Below are 22,085 nucleotides of genomic sequence, written 5' to 3' on the forward strand. Positions count from 1 at the left end.
GTATGTTCTGCCATTCCTTTATTATCTCTACTAGAAGTTACGAATGAATTGCTATTAGCCTTCAGTAAGGGTACAGAGGGGAGGTAACCAGTTGGGGGTGTACCTGCACAGTCTGACTCTATTCAATCAGTGCTGCCATTTTCAGACTGCGCAGGTACACACCACCAACTTGTTACCTCCCGTCTGTACCCTTACTGAAGGCTAATGGCAATTCATTTATAACTTCTAGTAGAAATAATAAAGGAATGGCACAACATACAGACATAATAGATGTTCCAGAACTGTTATTGCACAGGGAATGTCAGGATGGTGACAGGTCCTCTTAAATAAACAGCCAGGAATGAGAGGTCCACCTTTCTTCAGGTACCTTGTTCATACAAGCATAGTAAATAAAGAGATATTGCCATCAAACAACGCCCTGTTGGGGTGTAAAGACCTCATGGGGACCTCTGCATTAGAAGTTGATTTCAGTGGTCACTGAGTAAGGACATATTCACATGTCAGTGATTCATGTACATGTGCTATCCATGTTCTTCAAGGACGGCACACAAATCCATTGATTTTAATTTGCATATTCCTTTATTAAATTTTTTTTTTTTTTTTCACTACTTTCCTCCATATGTTAGACCAAACACTCCAGTCTATTCAGTGGGTCAGTGAAAACCATGAACTGTACAGTCGTGGCCAAAAGTTTTGAGAATTACATAAATATTGGAAATTGGAAAAGTTGCTGCTTAAGTTTTTATAATGGCAATTTGCATATACTCCAGAATGTTATGACGAGTGATCAGATGAATTGCATAGTCCTTCTTTGCCATGAAAATTAACTTAATCCCAAAAAAACCTTTCCATTGCATTTCATTGCTGTCATTAAAGGACCTGCTGAGATTTCAGTAATCGTCTTGTTAACTCAGGTGAGAATGTTGACGAGCACAAGGCTGGAGATCATTATATCAGGCTGATTGGGTTAAAATGGCAGACTTGACATGTTAAAAGGAGGGTGATGCTTGAAATCATTGTTCTTCCATTGTTAACCATGGTGACCTGCAAAGAAACGCGTGCAGCCATCATTGCGTTGCATAAAAATGGCTTCACAGGCAAGGATATTGTGGCTACTAAGATTGCACCTCAATCAACAATTTATAGGATCATCAAGAACTTCAAGGAAAGAGGTTCAATTCTTGTTAAGAAGGCTTCAGGGCGTCCAAGAAAGTCCAGCAAGCGCCAGGATCGTCTCCTAAAGAGGATTCAGCTGCGGGATCGGAGTGCCACCAGTGCAGAGCTTGCTCAGAAATGGCAGCAGGCAGGTGTGAGCGCATCTGCACGAACAGAGAGGCGAAGACTTTTGGAAGATGGCCTGGTGTCAAGAATGGCAGCAAAGAAGCCACTTCTCTCCAAAAAAAACATCAGGGACAGATTGATCTTCTGCAGAAAGTATGGTGAATGGACTGCTGAGGACTGGGGCAAAGTCATATTCTCCAATGAAGCCTCTTTCCGATTGTTTGGGGCATCTGGAAAAAGGTTTGTCCGGAGAAGAAAAGGTGAGCGCTACCATCAGTCCTGTCTCATGCCAACAGTAAAGCATCCTGGCCTATTCATGTGTGGGGTTGCTTCTCATCCAAGGGAGTGGGCTCACTCACAATTTTGCCCAAAAACACAGCCATGAATAAAGAATGGTACCAAAACACCCTCCAACAGCAACTTCATCCAACAACAGTTTGGTGAAGAACAATGCATTTTCCAGCACGATGGAGCACCGTGCCATAAGGCAAAAGTGATAACTAAGTGGCTCGGGGACCAAAACGTTGCCATTTTGGGTCCATGGCCTGGAAACTCCCCAGATCTTAATCCCATTGAGAACAATACTCAAGAGGCGGGTGGACAAATAAAAACCCACTAATTCTGACAAACTCCAAGAAGTGATTATGAAAGAATGGGTTGCTATCAGTCAGGAATTGGCCCAGAAGTTCATTGAGAGCATGCCCAGTCGAATTGCAGAGGTCCTGAAAAAGAAGGGCCAACACTGCAAATACTGACTCTTTGCATAAATGTCATGTAATTGTCGATAAAAGCCTTTGAAACGTATGAAGTGCGTGTAATTATATTTCACTACATCACAGAAACAACTGAAACAAAGATCTAAAAGCAGTTTAGCAGCAAACTTTGTGAAAACTAATATTTGTGTCATTCTCAAAACCTTTGGCCACGACTGTACACTGGTGCCATACCTGTGTGGTCCATTTTTTTTTTTTACTGATCCATTTCATGTAAAATTGATTAAAAAATGAAACCAATTCTGTGACTAGTTGACATCTTTATACTGTATTAAACAGTTTCCTTTTTTTTTTTTTTTCCATTAGTTGCATATGCTTAGTGAGGGGAGTCGAGGTGCAATTTTAGAAATGACTCTTGCTAAGATAATGTACACAAGTGGTAAGTTTTTAGAGACTGCATGAATTGACATACTGTACATACTAAACCATATATGAAACTATGACAGATGCTGTGAGATAGATTTATGAACTTCAGTCCAGGGGAAAGTGCACGCACCAACCCAAAGAAACGGTGCCCGTGTATTGTGGATTTTTATTTTTATTTTTTGCGGATCCATTGTAACAATGCCTAAAACGGACAAGAATAGGACATGTTATATCTTTTTTTGGGTCCGCATCAGTATGTCCATTCTGTAGCCCCGCAAAAAAATATATAACATGTCCTATTCTTGTCCGTTTTAGGCATTGTTACAATGGATCCGCAAAAAAAAAAAAAAAAAATCCACAATACACGGGCACCGTTTCTTAGTGCATTCCGCATTCACTTCAATGGGTCCGGAGGTGCGGAATGGAACCCTATGGAAGCACTACGGAGTGCTTCCATGGTGTTTCGTCCCTTACTTCCGTTCCTCAAAGAGATAGAACACGTCCTATCTTTTTGCGGAACGGCCGGATCGCGGACCCATTAAAGGGAATGGGTCGGTGATCCTCTGCGGCTGCCCCACGGACGGTGTTCGTGCCTTGGGGCGCACACGTTCGTGTGCAGGAGGCCTAATGCACTTTAAAGTCAGTTTCTGTCTGTAATGATAATGAAGCTGTAATGAAATACCGTATGCAACCTTATCTATAATATATTATCTAGAATAGTAGATATTAATAGATAATATATCTATAGTAATATTCTTTATGATAATGTATCAATGGGAAAATAGAGTAGGTGCTCAGTGCTTCAGTGGAGCACAGCCCTTAATGTTCAAGATATTTTTCAGCATAAACGGAAATGCTGTTGCAACACAATATAAAAAAAAATATTTCCGACACCTGCCTTATTAAGCAATGCTTCTGTGGCAAAATACAGGCATGATGAATCCTAGAGAGTTAAGTATGGTATTCCCTAATGCATGCATTGTAGTGCTCTATTGGTTTAGTCATTTGTGGCAACTTCGGAACATTACTGCAAAAACAAAACAGGCAGCACATGGCGTATATTAAAACACAAGCGAGCCGCCATGTCGGACCATACAGAACCAAACATAATGCAACTGCATTTTGCAAACATTGAATATATGAACTAATGCCATATCCACTAGGCAGATATCATTTGTGCACATCCACCAATTTCGATGGGACCCTACGCTATAATGACTACTCTCTTTGTGCCAACTGGCCTCAAATAAATTCACGCACCAGCTATATACTGCACTAATTAAAAAACGCCATTGCAACAACTAAGTCCGGATGGGTCTCTTCTCCCAGCTACGTGGAGCTTTATTCTGATGTGGTGTAGATACAGGTGAGAAGAGGACATTGATGTACATTATGATCTCTTTGCAACCACTGAATTCCAAAACTAAATGAATTTGTGAAATACGTATGCCCCTTTGGCACTCGGTGCAAAATGTGTTGCTCTGATCAAAGAGTGTCGTCTGATTACAGTTTTGGCAGTTTTCCAGTAACAGAAATCTGTAGTGTAATGGCGGGTTTACATGGGGCAAATCTCACATGTGTCAATATATCGACGGTATACAGCTATATAAATTCCTTATGTTCTGATGTTATGTTTCATCTGAAGGGATCCTACAGTATGTTAGACAACGCTACACTTAGAGCTACATTCACACGAAAGTGACAGACGGACGGGTGAAGGACGTTTTTTGCAACTGCTGTCACAAGGCTGGTTTTAGAGCAAATTGAAGTCAATGGGGCTATTCACATGGCCAGTGAATAGGGGCTGTCAAAAAATAGAATGTGTCTATATTTTAGACCAGATGGACCCCATTGAAATCGGTGGGACCGCTTTTTAACAGTTGTTAGACAGGAGTGCACCCGTCTAACAGCTGTTAAAAATGGGTACACTAGTGCACAATCGCCTTTTAGAGGTTAAAATAAATTGCCCACCTCATCCACTTGCATGCGCAGAGGCAGTCTCTTTTTTTCTTGATGCTGAAGGACCGCCGATCATGCTGGGAGTGCATGGTGATGTCATCACACTTGAGCGCAGGTCCTTCAGCATCAAGAAAGGAGCTACTGCCGCTGCGCGTGCAAGTGGATGAGATGAGTAATTATTTTTTTTTCCCTTCTTAAAAAAACAAACAAAAAAAACACATTTTTAGAGCTGAGACCAACATTGGGGGGAACAATATTACTGCTTACTTCTGGGTGCCACTATGGTGGACATTTTTACTGCTGGGGGACATTATTACTGCAAGGGGGCACTATGGTTACATTATGTATACTGCAGGCGTTGGGATTTTATTTAAAAAAAAAAAAAAGCCAATGAAAATCATCCCTTCCATAATGCCCGTTTTTAACAGCCGTTAGAAACTGATACAAAACAGCCATTAAAAATGACCAGATGGTCAGAAAATGAATGCAAAACTGGTTGAAAATGGCTATGAAAAAGTGTCCGTTTTTCATGGCCATTTTTTTTTTTTTTTTTTTTTTACTCTCGTGTGATTGTAGCCTAAGGGTAGTCTTCCTGGATGAGACCTTTAGATAAATTGCTAATATTAATAATAGGCTTTCTCTAATTCACAGAAACCACACAGATCATTGGCATGAGTGCAACATTAAACAATGTTGATGAGCTACAACAATTCCTTAAGGCAGATTATTATACAGATAACTTCAGACCCGTAAGTGTTTGCATTATATTCTTTTCTACACAGGTAGGGGTACAAGATTTGATGAGTATCTACACTTTTCAATACAGTTAAACTGGTATACCAATGTATACTGTATTATGTTGTCCGCTGCCGTTGTAACGTTACATTACCCTACTTCATGAGATTTCCCTACCTCCTAATTTCCTGTCGCACCGGAAATTATGTGTGGAGGCGTTCCTTAGTTTTGACGATCTGCGCATGCGCAAAAGGACAGTTTAGGGAAAATCTCACTGCGGAGTTCAGCAGCACACCGGGACACTGCGCATGCGCAGGGGAGACGAAGTAGGGAAATATAGCTCCAGCAAAGGGTTAGCAGCGCTTGCGAAATGGATATTTATACTACCCTCGGCGCTTGCGCACTTGGACGTAATTTTTCCCTACCCTCACACTGCGCAGGCGCAGAGATCGATGGATTTTCAGGAGTTATCCGCGCTTGCGCAATGGGCCGTAATATTTCCCTACTTCGGCTCTCCTGCGCATGCGCAGTGTCCCGGTGTGCTGCTGAACTCCGCAGTGAGATTTTCCCAAAACTGTCCTTTTGCGCATGCGCAGATCGTCAAAACTAAGGAGCGCCTCCACACGTCATTTCCGGTGCGACAGGAAGTTAGGAGGTAGGGAAATCTCACGAAGTAGGGTAATGTAACGTTACACCGGCATCCTCCATTGTATGCATTTTTGCTGGTGATTGCTGTTAGCAACAGATCACATGTGGAGGATCTGCTCCCCCGAATATATATATGCGCAACAGCATATGGGGTTTTGAGCATCTTTCTGCCTTTTTATGACCACATTATTTTGTTATTTTGTCTGTACATGCATGCCCGGAGGTGTGGCAACCAGGTTTGAATGTGCCTTGATTTTGATTTAATGGTAACATTCAGGTGCACCTGTGTGGCCTGTGTCACATGAGCCGGTGATAGGTGGGACTCACAGCCTCCTCCCATTGTATGTGTGATTTCACGTTGGAGGTAACTGGGAGTTGTTCTCTGTGTGTCGGACCTTATGCCCCTGTAATTGCCCATACAGCACAGGTAGGTTAGCGTTAGGTCCCGTGCCACTTTGAGATACCTTGACGTGGTGTGCGGGCTCCGCTATGTTTTTGATATAAGAATATATTGGCAAAAGTCTCATTTTAATATCAGTGTGAGGGTTTAGCCATATTTTGTCAATTGCATATTCCATTGTAGTGCACCATTTTTTCTTTGTAAATGTTTACCCTAAAATGGTATCAATAAAAACTTCTGCCCACCATGGAAAAAAAACAAGCCTTCACACAGCTCCATCGACAAAAGAAAAAAAAGTTGTCAGATTTTGACAATAAAAGCTAATTTAAAAAAAAAAGGGTTTTAATTTTCCTAAAAGTAGTAAAACATAAAAAAAAAACTACGAAAATGTGGTATTGGTGTAATCATACTGACCTGCAGAATGAGGTCGTTGTGTCTTTTTTTTTTTTTACCGCATATTAATGTTATAAAAACAAGGGGCAGAAAAATAGCGGAATTGCTATTATGGCTCTTGGCAGGAGGGGAGGAAAAACTAAAATGAAAACTGGCTATGGTGGGAAATGGTTGAAGGACCTTTCCGTTTCTCAGTGGTGTCTTTGCCTGCTATCCACTGATAACCATGTCAAATGTAAATCAGTCATCGTTCGTATTGATTTTATTAGTTATATAGCGACAACATATTCCGCAGCTTTTCTCATTCCCAGTGTGGTCTACAGTCTGAATTCCCAATAAATTATCTCTTAGGAAGGCAACTGTGAATATCGAAGTTTAGTAATACACAGGGTATCCTTTTTTTTTTTTTTTTTTTTTTTTAGGTTGAATTAAAGGAGTATGTAAAATTAAGAGACAGTATATATGAAGTTGACAATAAAGCAGAAAACAACTTCACATTATCACGGGTTCTAAACTACAAGGTAAGTCAAACTTTCAGACGACTTTAACCCTCTTTATTAAAACTCTTCTAAGGAACCAATTGGTTAGGTTGCCCAATTGAACACAATAAAACCTAACGAGCGTTCTTAGGGTAACAGATCCTTTATGCAGTCACAAAAATTGTTTGCCGGCAGCAGATTGTGCTGTGTAAGTAGTGCAGTATGGGGAGGAGCGATGGCTTTAGCCATCACTGCTTCCCGTACTGTGGAGGAGATTGCTGGAGCTGTCTCCTCAGCTGACGAGCAGGCGATTGTCGGGAAGGACTGCTTACTTCCCGACAATCTGCTGCTGTGTCATTCCATGTAAAGGGACCTTACAGTTACAATGGGGTTGATAGGGGTTCTATTGGGGGTATTCCTTTTTACATCAGGTTAACCCCCATCAAAAGCATATTTTTCTGTTGCGCCCTCCCCCGTTCCTCCACTGTCACTGAAAGCTGAAATACATTGTCAAGACTGCTGTGCATGCTCAGATGCTAATTTTTCTAAGTTAGAGTACTCTAAATTAAAATCCAAATTTTTAAATTTTCAATATAGCACACCCTTAGTTTTTTGTTGTTGTTTTCTTTTAATATAAAACTACATATGTGTGGCCATTAAAGGTCTAATTCTTTTATTTTGTGCATTTCTTTTTGTTATTAGTATTCAAGTAACATGCTTAGAATAGATCCGGATCACATTATTGCTTTGGTGACTGAGGTCATTCCAAGTTATTCCTGTTTGGTCTTCTGCCCTACCAAAAAGAACTGTGAAAATGTTGCAGAAATGATTTGCAAATACCTCAATAAGTAAGATTTTAAACATTTATGATATGTCGCTACATATGCTTTTTGGTCTGTTATACCCATGTGAATTCTGGAACAGCTTCTTAAAGGGGTTATCCCATGTTAGACAATGGGGGCATATTGCTAGGATATGCCCCCATTGTCTGATAGGTGCGAGTCCCACCTCTGGGACCCTCATCTACAGGGAGAACAGAGCCGGGGAGAGTTGTGGCTGGAGGACCCAGGGTTTCCCGGGGTCCGTTCACCACCAGGCGCAGTTCCCTGCCTCTCCCAGGAATAGCTGAGCCAACGCTCTGCTATTTTTGGCGGCTCCATAGAAATGAATGGAGGGTGGCTGCGCATGTGCAGTGCGCCCTCCTCAACTTTCTCCGCTCCGTTCTCCTTGTAGGTGCGGGTCCCAGAGGTGGGACCCGCACCTATCAGACAATGGGGGCATATCCTAACAATATGTCCCCATTGTCTAAGATGGGAATACCCGTTTTAAATGATCAGTTTGTTACAAACTTTTGGAAATATTCTTCTATATAGTTTCTTGGTAACTTTGCTTATGCGTTGAAGGGGTTACTTGAGTCACAGAGAAGAAGAAAAGAAGGCTCTAGTTGAAGACTTGAAGAATGCAGGAAATGGAACCATGTGCCCAGTTTTGAAGAGGACTATTCCTTTCGGTATTGCTTACCATCACAGTGGACTGACTAGCGATGAGAGGAAAATGATAGAAGAAGCGTATTCTTCAGGAGTCCTGTGTCTCCTTACTTGCACGTCTACGTTAGCAGCCGGGGTCAATTTACCTGCCAGAAGGTCAGTACTAGCCAATTTAGCTGATCCCTTAACTATTAAATGAAATGATAAATTTATAAAGTGGCACTAAAGGGTAAAAAAGAAATCCCCTTCATAATGGCATCATCTTTCTTCTTCCTCCACTATTGCGTTCTTCAGTAGGAGGCACTCAAAACATCTATTTTAAAGCCTTGTATTTCTACATCACCAACTAAAGGGAACATGTGATCAATATATATAACCTTTGTTATTTTTTCATGTCTTTAATTTCCACACTAGCCACTGGAGAAGACTCTCCTATGTAGAGTAGGACAGCTTAATTATGTAGACTGGGACAGAATCAGCAGGGGCAAGCGATTTAATGACAATTCTGTTGTACGGTTGGAGGTTTATTAGTGCATATGGACATAGGGTCCCCCACCATGTGTCAGAACAGAGAGAGGCGCTCTGTAAGAGCGATATTCACCCGGTCAAAACCTTCACCCTAGCTGCCATGTAATAGTACATTTCCCGTTAATTTGCTCCTGCAGGAAAAATGTATTTCCTAGACCAGGCTTCCCTGTTTTTTCTTGTTTTTTTTTGTATTGTCTTTGTGAGAGAACCTTTTAAAAATATATTTTTTTGATTATTTGTCATTATTTATATAGCACTGACATATTCTAATTATTTGGGTACATGTATAGACAGAATCAGACTTTACATAGTAACAGGCTGTAAATTCAAACAAGAGGCTAAGGGCACTGCCCGCAAGAGCTTACAATCTATGACATGGAATAACATTTTAATTACTTCCCTGATATTTTCAGCATCCATTAAGTATTATATTTAACAATGCCAAATATACACAGTAGAGTCAGCATTTCTGTCAGCAGATTTGTAGCTATGAAACTGGCTGACCTGTTCCATGTGCACTTGGCAGCTGAATGTTCATATGTGCCCACATTGCTGAGAAAAATGCAATGGGGGCATTGCCTTTATACCTAGAGGCTCGGCTCTCTGTGTAACTGCCATGCCCTCTGCATTTGACTGACAAGGCCAGGAATCCCACATGCCTGGCCCTGTCAAAGTGCAGAGGCCACGGCAGTTGCAGAGAGAGCTGAGCCTCTAGGTATAAAGGCAATGCCCCGTTGCTTGTAGAGGGTCATTTTATATAGGAAAATATTATTTTTCTCAGCAATGCGGGCACATATGAACAGGGGAACACAGATGCCTTCAGCTGCAAGCGCCAGTTTGATAGGCACAAATCTGCTGACAGATGCCCGTTAACTTGTATGTAAACCAAGCCCATGACAAAAAGCAGATGCTGGCAAACTGTTAACATGTAAAATAGAATGGCCATGGTTCTTAGGTCTGTAATAAGCAGTTTAAAAGCACCATGCTTAGCTTTTCAGATATTGTTATAGAAAATTTCTGCAACTGAAAATCTGTTCCACTCCTTCCACTGGGGGTTGTTTTGGGGAAAAGCACGTGGATTTCTGCACATGAGGTGGAACTGATTTTCAGTTGCAAAAATTTTCTATAAAAATATCTGCCTGGTGTGAAGGCACCTTAACTCAAAGCACCACTAAATGACAGGTATACAATGGCTGCTCAGATCTTTCTACCGGTAAGCAAACCGTGGTGTACTCTCTCTTACAGGGTCATTTTGCGAGCACCTTATGTAGCTAAGGATTTCCTCAAGAGGGCCCAATATAAGCAGATGGTTGGCCGGGCTGGTCGAGCTGGTATTGACAGTGCAGGGGAAAGTATCCTTATCCTACAGGAAAAAGACAAAGACATGGTAATATAGATTCCTATGCAATATATATCAAGTCTCTTTTCCTATTTTTTTTATTTTTTCATAGAATTTTTGCTGCCCAAGGCGTTAAGTATAGCATATAGCATGAGAAATTTGTAATACGATGGTAAGAAGAGCGTTGTCATGATAAGCGGAGGCTGGTGTCTCTAGAATCCGCTTATTCACGTGTCATTATTAGGAGATTGTTATTCGGACCTGGTACAGTTTAGAGCTTGTGATGTCCAGGCTGTGTTCACAGATCATTTCTGGTGCTGCACGCTGTGCTATTCTGTCTGCTGAAAAGAATGCGCAAAACTGATGGATCCCATTAACTGGGTTTCCTCACCTATTCAATGGTTTGGGACTCACAATGGCTAGAAGAAGGTCCGGAGTCGTCATTCCTTTTTTACGCATGTGACATGACACCCGCCCTACATAATCCCGAAATGTCTTTCATACCACTGACTCGTGCTTTTTTGTTATTCTTTTACATTTTCAGGCTAGAGAACTGGTTAGTAAACCACCAGAGAACTGTTACAGCAATCTCATGCATGACTGTGGAAAAGGTTTACAAAGTTTGCTGCTTTCATTAATTGGGCTGAAGGTATGTATTGAAAATGCTCATATTTTACGTCTACCAGGGGAACTAGGAGCAATTTAACTACATTGTGCTAAATGGGGTTGTCCGACATCATAAAATCATCTTATTTCTTCAGCGTTGTTGTCTGTGTCGCTAGTCTGGTCCTTCTGCAACTGCTTGTTTACAAACCGCTGCAGGTACATTCCGGTATACAGTCTTTAGTGGTCTAACATTGATGACAGTGATTGACTGCAGCAGTGATGTTTCGTCCACTTTCACATCACTATGGATGTCACACTGTTGGTCATGTGCAGTTATACGGCATGTGACTGCAGCAGCCAATCTCTGTCCTCAGTTGTAGAACGCTAAGGGTAGTGATTGGCTGCAGTGGCGATGTTGCCATATGCCAGCAAGTTCCCGCTGCATTTTGTAAATGAACAGCGGCAGAAGGAACTGCCTGCCGGAATCCTCTGCCGCAAGTTTGAAAGTACCCGGAGTGGAAAAATCACAGAGAATTTCACTACTTTTGTCTGTGATGCGGACCAAACATGCCCATTGAAGTCTAAAAACCACTGGCACAACATGGATGGCATCTGTGTTCTGTCGGTTTCACGGACCATTGGTAAGAGATGCCCGGGAGATTAATTTTCAGCTGAGCATTGTATTTGGAATAAGGACGACACATAGAGAATGAAAAATGAATGCACAACCAAACATGGATTCCTTAAGGATGAAACACGGATTTATTTTTCATGGACGTCAAACAGAAACGGAAATGTGAACGAGACCTTAGTGATCTTTTGGAAAATGTGCCCATTTAGCTCTGGCTCATATCTGTGTAGTGGCTTTGGGTTATAACAGAAACCAAAACGCGGTGGCGGCTTTGTCATATGATGAAACTGCCAGCTCTCATTGGTGACTTGTGATGGATGCGTGCAGGGTCATACCTGACCGAGGTATGACATCACCAATGTATATAAAAACGTATGATGTCACCAGAGGAGTGTAACGTGGCTTTTTGCTTTCTTATAGATTGCAAAAACAGCAGAAGAGATCTATCAGTTTGGATCCTATACCTTACTCAATGTCCAGCAAAAACATCTGAGCAAAGAAAAGTCATTATGGGATATAATAAAAGAATCTTTGGAGTATCTTTCAAGCAAAGGTCTTGTGTGCACTAAACAGTGCTCCGAAACAGAACGACTTATGTTTGAGGTGTCAAGGCTGGGTCAAGCAACTTACAAAGGTGCGTACTTGGGATGTGTACTGATTTTATAAATGCGTAAACTATACTTGGCTTCTGTACGCTGCAAATTTGTGCCATTTTCCATAGGGTCGATTGATTTATCCTACTGTGAAGTGCTATATAGTGATCTGAGAAAAGGGCTGGAAGGACTAGTACTTCAGAGCCATCTTCATCTTCTTTACCTTGTGACTCCTTATGACATGGTTACTCAGTACAGCCCAGACTGGATGATTTACTTCAGGCAGGTAAAATGATCAATCATCTTCAAGTATAAGGATTGTAAATGTGTGTGAGGGGTTTCCCATGTGGACATTTACGGCATATCATGTCTGATAGGTGTGGGTACCTCTTCTGGGACCTGCTCCTTTCTCAAGAATTGGTCCCCATCACATGCCACAGGTCAGGCTTGTATGACATTTGTGTTAAAACAGATCCATCTGTCTGTTCCAGCTGGGAACAGTCTGCCGGATCTGTGAATATTGGGCGCTATTGTGCGCTGCCGAGGTTCCGTCCAGCCCCATTCACTATAAATGGCGACCGGTGGAGATCCAGCCGCAACCCGGCAAGACAAATACCGCTGCACGCAGCAGTTTTTATCCTCTGCATATTTGCCATGTTGGGGCCGGACCTCCACTGGTCCCTATTATAGTGAATGGGGCTGGACAGATCCTCGGTAGTGCCCAGTTGTCACAGACCCGGCTGGAACAGCCTGCCAGATCGGTTGTAACGCAAATGTGAAACAGGCCTAATGGAGAGTTGGCTGTGCATGTATGGCTCTCTGTTTGCTTTCAAAGGACTTCTGAAAATAGTCGGCTCTTTATGGAAGTCTTGTTCTTGAGATAAGAGCAGGTCCCAGAGGTAGGACTGGCACTTAACGGCATATATGGTCTTTCCTATGGATATGTCATAAATGTCTTGATGGGACAGCCCCTTTAATTGGCTTACTGTGAACTTTCGCTATTGGAGGTATAAACTGTTGAATGATGACAATTATTGTTGAGCGAAAAAACAAAACAAAAAGTGGACTTCAATCTGAATTTCAGGGAAAATTAGATTTGCCGCGTTGCCGAATTTTCTTGTGCTTCGTGGTAGCGAATAGATTTTCCATGAAATGGCGGTAAAAAAAAAAATCCTACTTACCTCATCTGTTAGAGCACGAAGAGCTGGCCGCCACCATCTTGATTGAAGATCCCGTGCACGGTGATGTCATCGCGGGCCGCGCAAGATTTTTATTTTACACTGTAATATCCATGTCAGATGCCGGCATAAGTCATGAACGTGGCATCTGAAGGGTACAATGATGGGCAGCGGTGCAATCGCCATTTCCTGTCATTAATTACAAAGAAATGCGCTTCGTGACGAAGTAAGCAAATATTTTTTTTTTATTCTTTGAAGCAGCCAAATCGATTTTTCCAATACTTTGCTCATCTCCAAAGACAATCTCTGTACAGTACTACTTAAAGGGTTATTCTCATCTCAGACAATGGGGGCATATCGCTAGGAGCCAGTGGTGGGACCCACACCTATATTGAGAATTGAGTCCCGCAAGTGGTGGAGGGTGCACTACGCATGTGCAGCTGCCCTTCATTCATTTTATATGGGGCCGCTGAAAATAACCAAGTGCTGGCTCGGCTATTTCTGTCGGGCTCATAGAAGTGAATGGGAGCGGTGGCCGGTCATGCACAGTGCACTCCCATTCATTTCTATGGGGAGAGCACGTGGTAGTGGCCGGACCGGAGTCCTCCAGCCACCAGTCTCTGGGACCCGCACCTATAAGACCATGGGGACATATCCTAGCGATATGCCCCCATTGTCTGAGAGGAGACAACCCCTGTAATGTGTCTGTGCTATATAAGCAAGAAGTGAATAAGTAATGTACATGATCTTTTATGTCCCTTTAAAAATAAATTGCTATGTTCCTGCCATGACTGATTCACGATTGTACTTTGTAAATTTATTTTGCAGTTTAATCTGCTTGACCCTGTGGATCAGAAAGTGGCTGGAAGTGTAGGTGTACCAGAAAGTTTTCTTGCAAGAAAGGTATCAGGACAGAGTGTGAAGAAGGTAAAGTACATGGCAGTGGGATTGTGTACATTATCAGTTATATATGGTGAATAGACAAAAGTGTGCAGAAGCTGTAATACTGTACCATGGTATACTGACAAGTGCGGATGCGGTGCGATTTTCACGCATGGTTGCTAGGTGATGATAGGGATGAGCAACCCCATTAAAGTCTAATCACTGTATTATTTTCACTTCTAACATGGTTATAAGGGAAAATAATAGCATTCTTAGTACAGAATACAAAGTAAAATAGTGTATGAAGGAAAGACCGGCACTCGCACTGTTGATATATGATGCAAATTTATTCTGTCACATATTACAGCATAGTGACGCGTTTCAGCACACCAGTGCTTTCATCAGACTATATACATACATCCTACCCTTGTACCTTATATAGACACAAATGGATACAAAGTAACTGACGTCACATCATTAGACTCCTCTCACAGCTGAAATTCTACGGAGTATAAAATGTCCTAAATGTGATGTACATGTTCCGAAAAACTAGTTTCGCTATGAAGAAAAAGAAGGGAACAAAATTTCAGACTATCGTATAAAACCACATGCATTGTAATTTTAGATCCAATATGCCTCTCTTTTCAGTAATAATTTATTTCTATCACCACCGCGTCGAGGTAATGGAACACTCTCAATGACCTGATAGCGTAATTGTGATATAGTATGTCCCTTTTGGTGAAAATGATACGGCAGTGGGAGTAACAAATTCTCTTTTCTAATAGTCTATTTGTGTTTAATCGATCTTTAATTCTCATGGAAGTTTCTTCCACATACAGCAAACAGCAGGGACATTTAAGAATGTATATAACAAATCGACTATCACAGGTGAAGACTCCCCGGATTGGGATTTGTTCACCAGAATGCGGATGTGTATATCAACAGTGCGGGTGTCGGTTTTTCCTTCATACACTGTCTGTTGGGATTCCTGCCCGCTGACACGTGCACCGCCAAATCGCTAAGGAGCAGTGCTGACCTTTTGAATATATGCTTAGTAAAATAGTGATGGAGGGGTTAAAAAAAATAATAAAATATATATATATATATATATATATATATATATAAAATTTAACTATCCATAATCCACTTGTTCGCGCAGCCCAGCTTCTCTTCTTTGAGGAAAAGGACCTGTGGTGACGTCACTGCGCTCATCACATGGTCTGTCACATGATAAACCCCTCCATCACTATTTTAATTAGCATTCTGTATTCAGAATGCTATTATTTTCCCTTATAACCATGTTATAAGAGAAAATAATAAAATCTACACAACACCTAACCCAAACCTGAACTTCTGTGAAGAAGTCCGGGTTCGGGTCTGGGTACCAAACATGCAGATTTTTTTCTCACGCGCGTGCAAAATGCATTAAAACGCTTTTCACTCGTGGGGAAAAATCGCGCATTTTCCCGCAATGCACCCGCATCTGTTCCCGTACGTCCCCCACAACGCCCGTGTGAACCCAGGCTAAGGCCTCCTTCACACAAACTTGATGGATATACGTAGGTGTTTTTTCAGCTGAACTATGTAACTAAAAACCTGTATCAAAAACTGCATGCTTTTTTTATGGCTTTTGGCACACAAGTGGTTTGTTTTTGTTTTTTCCCCTATAGAGAAGACTATAGGAAAATGGGTGGAAAAAAATGCCAGAGTATCTTGCATGCACACAATAAACTCAACACAAGTGAAGAAACACCAATAGAAAACCACGTCTGTTCTGCGTTTCATAATTCCTATTGCCTTACAGTTAACATCTGGAGATGGCAAATACGCATGTAAAAACCACAGAAGTTGCACCAATGCCTCTTCACAGCTCACCAAGGACCGCTCTGTACGTTGTATAGTGGTTGTGCCTAGGCCAGGTGACCCATGAACATGTCACTGGCCTAGGATCAGTCATCAGTATAAAACTGTCAGAAAGTCCCTTTAATTTGTGACGTTTTAACCCCTTAACAGGCACCTTAAAATTAGAAAAACCTTCCAGAAAATGTCCCGTTTTTTTTTTTATTTGTAGATTTGGAATTTGTCTGAAGGTGCACAACTCAGGTTACTGAAATTAATTTTAACCCTTTAGTGACCGCTTTAATGACCAGTAAAACAAATTTCCCACTCTGTTCCAGTAGTGTTAACTTTTTTTTTTTCTTTTTATTTAGTTGTGTGAGAGCATGGATTTTGCGGATCGCATTGTAAATTTTTTAGGAACCATTTTGTAGTACATATAGTCTATAAAATTTTAGTCCAGAGTGAAGGAAGGAAGCATAACTGAGAGCTCCTTCTCCAAGGGACCATATCCAACTCTCCTGTGAGACCCTTACCTCACGAAAATCACGGACTTGAAGATGGCGGCGCGTGCACCACGCGAGGCTCAGTGTTTCCTCAGATTTTGCAAGTTAGCAGTGTTATTCCTGCTCTTTTCGGGTCTGTTCGTTCAGAGCAGCTTCGCTTTTACATCTTACACCCGACAAGAGCTTTTGGATTTAGGATTACACAACTCCGACTGTTTTATCAGCAACCTTCGACTCATCCCTGAAATAAGAACACCCGATGCTTCGCCGGTTACTCAGCCGACCGGAAGTGCTCAAACACGGCGCATGCACCGCAAACAAAGGCGGGGGAAGCGCGGCGGGCTAACAGCTAAGCTAAGGCTAACACCGTACTGGCTTTCTTTACCCAGCATTTTCCTTGCTAATGTGCGGCCCCTGGTGAACAAAATGGATAAGTTACGACTTTGGGACACTTATGGATTGTAATGTCATGATACTCACGGAAACATGGCTACACAGCGGAATATCTGACAATGCTATCGAGCTAGTCGGACGCCACACTCTCCAGGCAGACAAGAGGCGGAGGACTGTGCATTTATGTGAACAAGCCTTGGTGTTGGAAAACACTGCTCAGCTGACCTAGAGTATCTCATGGTTAAGTGTAGACCGTTCTATCTGCCGAGGGAGTTCACCTCCACTATAATAACAGCTGCATATATCCCACCGAAAGCTAATGCCAAGTTTGCTATGAACGAACTCCTTGCGGTCATCAGCAAACAACAATCTGCACACCCTGAGGCTGCATTTATTGTAGCGGGTGACTTTAATCTCTCTAACCTAAAGTCAGTGCTACCTACATTTCATCAACATATCTCCTGCCACACCAGAGGGGATAAAACCTTGGACCATGTCTATACAAACATTGTTGGAGCCCACAAGGTAATGCCCCTCCCCCACCTGGGACAATTTGATCACCTTTCTTTGTTTCTCACCCCCAAGTATTCACCGCTTATCAACCGTGTGAAGACAATCAAAGTGTGGCGAGCGAGGGTAGATTCTGTACTCCAGGACAGGTTTAAAGACCTGGACTGGAGCATGTTTGCCTCTCAGGCCACCTGTGGTTCTCACACTAACATTGATTCTTATATGTACTCCGTACTGGAATACATCAACACCACAATTGACAATGTTACCACAGAAAAGCAAATCGCAATGTACCAAAATCAGAAACCATGGATGAACAAGAAAGTGCGGCTTCTACTAAAGGCACGTAACAATGCCTTCAGATCAGATGACGCTCAGGCCTACAGTACGTCCAGGGCAGACATGAAGAGGGGCATCAAGAAGGCCAAGCACAGCTACAAGCTGAAGGTGGAGGAGCACTTTGTCATCTCTGACCCACGACGCATGTGGCTGGGCATTCAGGCCATCTCTGACTATAAGCCCAGCAATTCCACACAGACAGCCATGAATGTGTCCTCCCTCAATGAGCTAAATTACTTCGACGCTCTTTTTGACGAGGACAACAAGGAAAAGTTTATCAAAACCCTACCCTCTGATGACTGCCATACCTTCGCTCTCACTATTACAGATGTCCATAACGCACTGAGCAGCATCAACGTTCGCAAGGCTGCTGGCCCTGACTGCATTCCTTGACGTGTGCTTCGAGCATGTGCTGAGCAGCTTGCAGGGGTCTTTACTGACATCTTCAACTTGTCGCTTGCCCAGGCAGTAGTACCATCGTGCTTCAAGAACACCTCCATTGTGCCAGTGCCAAAACACTCATCACCAACGTGCCTGAACGGCTACCGCCATGTAGCACTCACGCCTATAGTTATGAAGTGCTTTGAGCGACTGATCCTGGCACACCTCAAGTTATGCTTCCCGTCCACACTGGATCCTCACCATTTTGCCTATCGAAACAATAGGAGTACAGAGGATGTTGTATATACAGCGCTTCACTGTGTACTCTGACACCTGGACAACAAGAATTCTTATGCAAAAATGCTGTTTGTTGACTTCAGCTCAGCATTCAATACAGTCATTCCCTCCAAGTTTATCACTAAACTTGTGGATCTTGGAATCAGCCGCCCTATCTGTAACTGGATCCAACAGACCTCAGCATGTGAGGTTAGGAAATAACTGCTCCACCACCATCACACTCAACACTGGCACTCCACAGGGATGTGTGCTGAGCCTGTTCCTCTACTCCCTTTTCACCTATGACTGCAGGCTTAGGTATGGATCCAACTCCATCATCAAGTTTGCAGATGACACCACGGGGATCGGTCTCATCAGTGACAACGATGAGTCTGACTATAGGGAAGAGGTAAAGCACCTAGCTGTGTGGTGCGCTGACAATAATCTGCTACTGAATACCAGCAAGACAAAAGAGCTCATTGTGGACTTCAGGAAGGAGAAGCGGAACACCCATAACTCCATCCACATAACTGGCACGGCTGTTGAACGGGTTTTGCAGTTTTAAGTTCCTGGGGACCCACATCTCTGAGAATCTGTCCTGGTCAACCAACATCTCTAGCCTGGTCAAGAAGGCACATCAGCGCCTCTTTTTCTTGAGGACACTGAAGAGAAAACACCTGTCTGCTGACATCCTGACCAACTGTGTCACAGTCTGGTATGGGAATTGCTCTGTTGCTGACAGCAAGGCACTGCAGCAGGTGGTGAAAACCGCCCAACGCATCACAGGGACTCCACTTTCTGCCATTGAGGAGTTCACAAGAAGAGAGGTCTACGCCGGGCACGCATCATTCTTAGGGACTCTTCTCATCCTGCCAATAAACTCTTCCAGCTCCTCCCCTCCAGAAGGCGCTACAGGACCCTTCAGACTTAGGCTACTTTCACACCTGCGTTAGGTGCGGATCCGTCTGGTATCTGCACAGACGGATCCGCTCCTATAATGCAAACGCTTAGATCCGTTCAGAACGGATCCGTTTGCATTACCATGAACAAAAAAAAAATAATAATAATAATTTTCAGGTGTCCGCCTGCTGAGCGGAACGGAGGCCAAGCGGAGCCAGACTGATGCATTCTGAGCGGATCCGCGTCCACTCAGAATGCATTAGGACTGGACGGATCCGTTCGGGGCCGCTTGTGAGAGCCTTCAAACGGAGCTCACAAGCGGAGCCCCGAACGCTAGTGTGAAAGTAGCCTAAAACCATCAGGTTTAGGAACAGCTTCTTTCCCACAGCTGTCTACCTACTGAACTCAATCCCCCGCTGAACCTTCCCATCCACACTCTTAACCCTCTACACTCCTCCATCCCTCCATAATCACTGGACCATGATCATGACGGTCATTCATTCTCAAAATTCACTGTAAGTTCACATTGGTTACTGCTATAGTTTGGGACACTTGCTATAGTTGGGATACTTGTTCATAGTACATCTGTATATTTTCCGGTTTGTATAGCAATATAGAACAGTTCATCTGTATATATGTATACAACAGCACATCTGTATAGATGTACATATCAGCACATTTATATACACTGCTCAAAAAAATAAAGGGAACACAAAAATAACACATCCTAGATCTGAATTAATTAAATATTCTTCTGAAATACTTTGTTCTTTACATAGTTGAATGTGCTGACAACAAAATCACACAAAAATTAAAAAATGGAAATCAAATTTTTCAACCCATGGAGGTCTGGATTTGGAGTCACACTCAAAATTAAAGTGGAAAAACACACTACAGGCTGATCCAACTTTGATGTAATGTCCTTAAAACAAGTCAACATGAGGCTCAGTAGTGTGTGTGGCCTCCACGTGCCTGTATGACCTCCCTACAACGCCTGTGCATGCTCCTGATGAGGTGGCGGACGGTCTCCTGAGGGATCTCCTCCCAGACCTGGACTAAAGCATCTGCCAACTCCTGGACAGTCTGTGGTGCAACGTGACGTTGGTGGATAGAGCGAGACATGATGTCCCAGATGTGCTCAATTGGATTCAGGTCTGGGGAACGGGCGGGCCAGTCCATAGCATCAATGCCTTCGTCTTGCAGGAACTGCTGACACACTCCAGCCACATGAGGTCTAGCATTGTCTTGCATTAGGAGGAACCCAGGGCCAACCGCACCAGCATATGGTCTCACAAGGGGTCTGAGGATCTCATCTCGGTACCTAATGGCAGTCAGGCTACCTCTGGCGAGCACATGGAGGGCTGTGCGGCCCTCCAAAGAAATTCCACCCCACACCATTACTGACCCAATGCCAAACCGGTCATGCTGGAGGATGTTGCAGGCAGCAGAACGTTCTCCACGCATCTCAAGACTCTGTCACGTCTGTCACATGTGCTCAGTGTGAACCTGCTTTCATCTGTGAAGAGCACAGGGCGCTAGTGGCGAATTTGCCAATCTTGGTGTTCTCTGGCAAATGCCAAACGTCCTGCACGGTGTTGGGCTGTAAGCACAACCCCCACCTGTGGACGTCGGGGCCTCATATCACCCTCATGGAGTCTGTTTCTGACCGTTTGAGCAGACACATGCACATTTGTGGCCTGCTGGAGGTCATTTTGCAGGGCTCTGGCAGTGCTCCTCCTGTTCCTCCTTGCACAAAGGCGGAGGTAGCGGTCCTGCTGCTGGGTTGTTGCCCTCCTACGGCCTCCTGATGTACTGGCCTGTCTCCTGGTAGCGCCTCAATGCTCTGGACACTACGCTGGCAAACACAGCAAACCTTCTTGCCACAGCTCGCATTGATGTGCCATCCTGGATAAGCTGCACTACCTGAGCCACTTGTGTGGGTTGTAGACTCCGTCTCATGCTATCACTAGAGTGAAAGCACCGCCAGCATTCAAAAGTGACCAAAACACCAGCCAGGAAGCATAGGAACTGAGAAGTGGTCGGTGGTCACCACCTGCAGAACCACTCCTTTATTGGGGGTGTCTTGCTAATTGCCTATAATTTCCACCTGTTGTCTATCCCATTTGCACAACAGCATGTGAAATTGATTGTCACTCAGTGTTGCTTCCTAAGCGGACAGTTTGATTTCACAGAAGTGTGATTGACTTGGACTTACATTGTGTTGTTTATGTGTTCCCTTTATTTTTTTGAGCAGTGTATTTGTCCATAGTACATCTGTATATTTTGCTATCTGTACAGTATAGCAATATAAACACCTGTATACTTAAAGGGGTTCTGCACTTTCATTTAACTGATGATCTATCCTCTGGATAGATCATGAGCTTCTGATCGGCGGGGGTCCGACACCCGGGACCCCCGCCGATCAGCTGTTTGAGAAGGCAGCAGCACTCCAGCAGCGCCGCAGCCTTTCTCACTGTTTACCTCCGGCCTACTGACGTCACGACTAGTATCAACTAGCGTGGGCGGGGCTAAGCTCTGTTCACTTGAATGGAGCTTAGCCACGCCCACGATAGTTGAAAATAGTCGGGACGTCAGTGGGCCGGCGGCCCGGCGGTAAACAGTGAGAAGGCCGCGGCGCTGCTGGAGCACCGCTGTCTTCTGAAACA

General features: G+C 43.4%; 1 protein-coding gene across 2 annotated transcripts in view; it reads left to right on the forward strand.

Moving 5' to 3' along the window:
- Positions 1 to 22,085, forward strand: part of HELQ (helicase, POLQ like) — a 44,164-nt gene that overhangs the window by 15,172 nt on the left and 6,907 nt on the right. For both annotated transcript variants that reach the window (XM_040418003.1, XM_040418001.1), the window contains exons 7-16: positions 2,361 to 2,433; positions 5,031 to 5,128; positions 6,978 to 7,076; positions 7,737 to 7,882; positions 8,438 to 8,677; positions 10,295 to 10,436; positions 10,933 to 11,037; positions 12,046 to 12,259; positions 12,347 to 12,504; positions 14,225 to 14,323. In XM_040418003.1, coding sequence (XP_040273937.1) covers positions 2,361 to 2,433; positions 5,031 to 5,128; positions 6,978 to 7,076; positions 7,737 to 7,882; positions 8,438 to 8,677; positions 10,295 to 10,436; positions 10,933 to 11,037; positions 12,046 to 12,259; positions 12,347 to 12,504; positions 14,225 to 14,323 — 1,374 coding nt within the window. The remainder of the gene's footprint in view (positions 1 to 2,360; positions 2,434 to 5,030; positions 5,129 to 6,977; positions 7,077 to 7,736; positions 7,883 to 8,437; positions 8,678 to 10,294; positions 10,437 to 10,932; positions 11,038 to 12,045; positions 12,260 to 12,346; positions 12,505 to 14,224; positions 14,324 to 22,085) is intronic.

The sequence above is a fragment of the Bufo bufo genome, chromosome 2 (genome assembly GCF_905171765.1).
Source record: "Bufo bufo chromosome 2, aBufBuf1.1, whole genome shotgun sequence".
In the NCBI taxonomy this organism is placed as follows: Eukaryota; Metazoa; Chordata; class Amphibia; order Anura; family Bufonidae; genus Bufo; species Bufo bufo.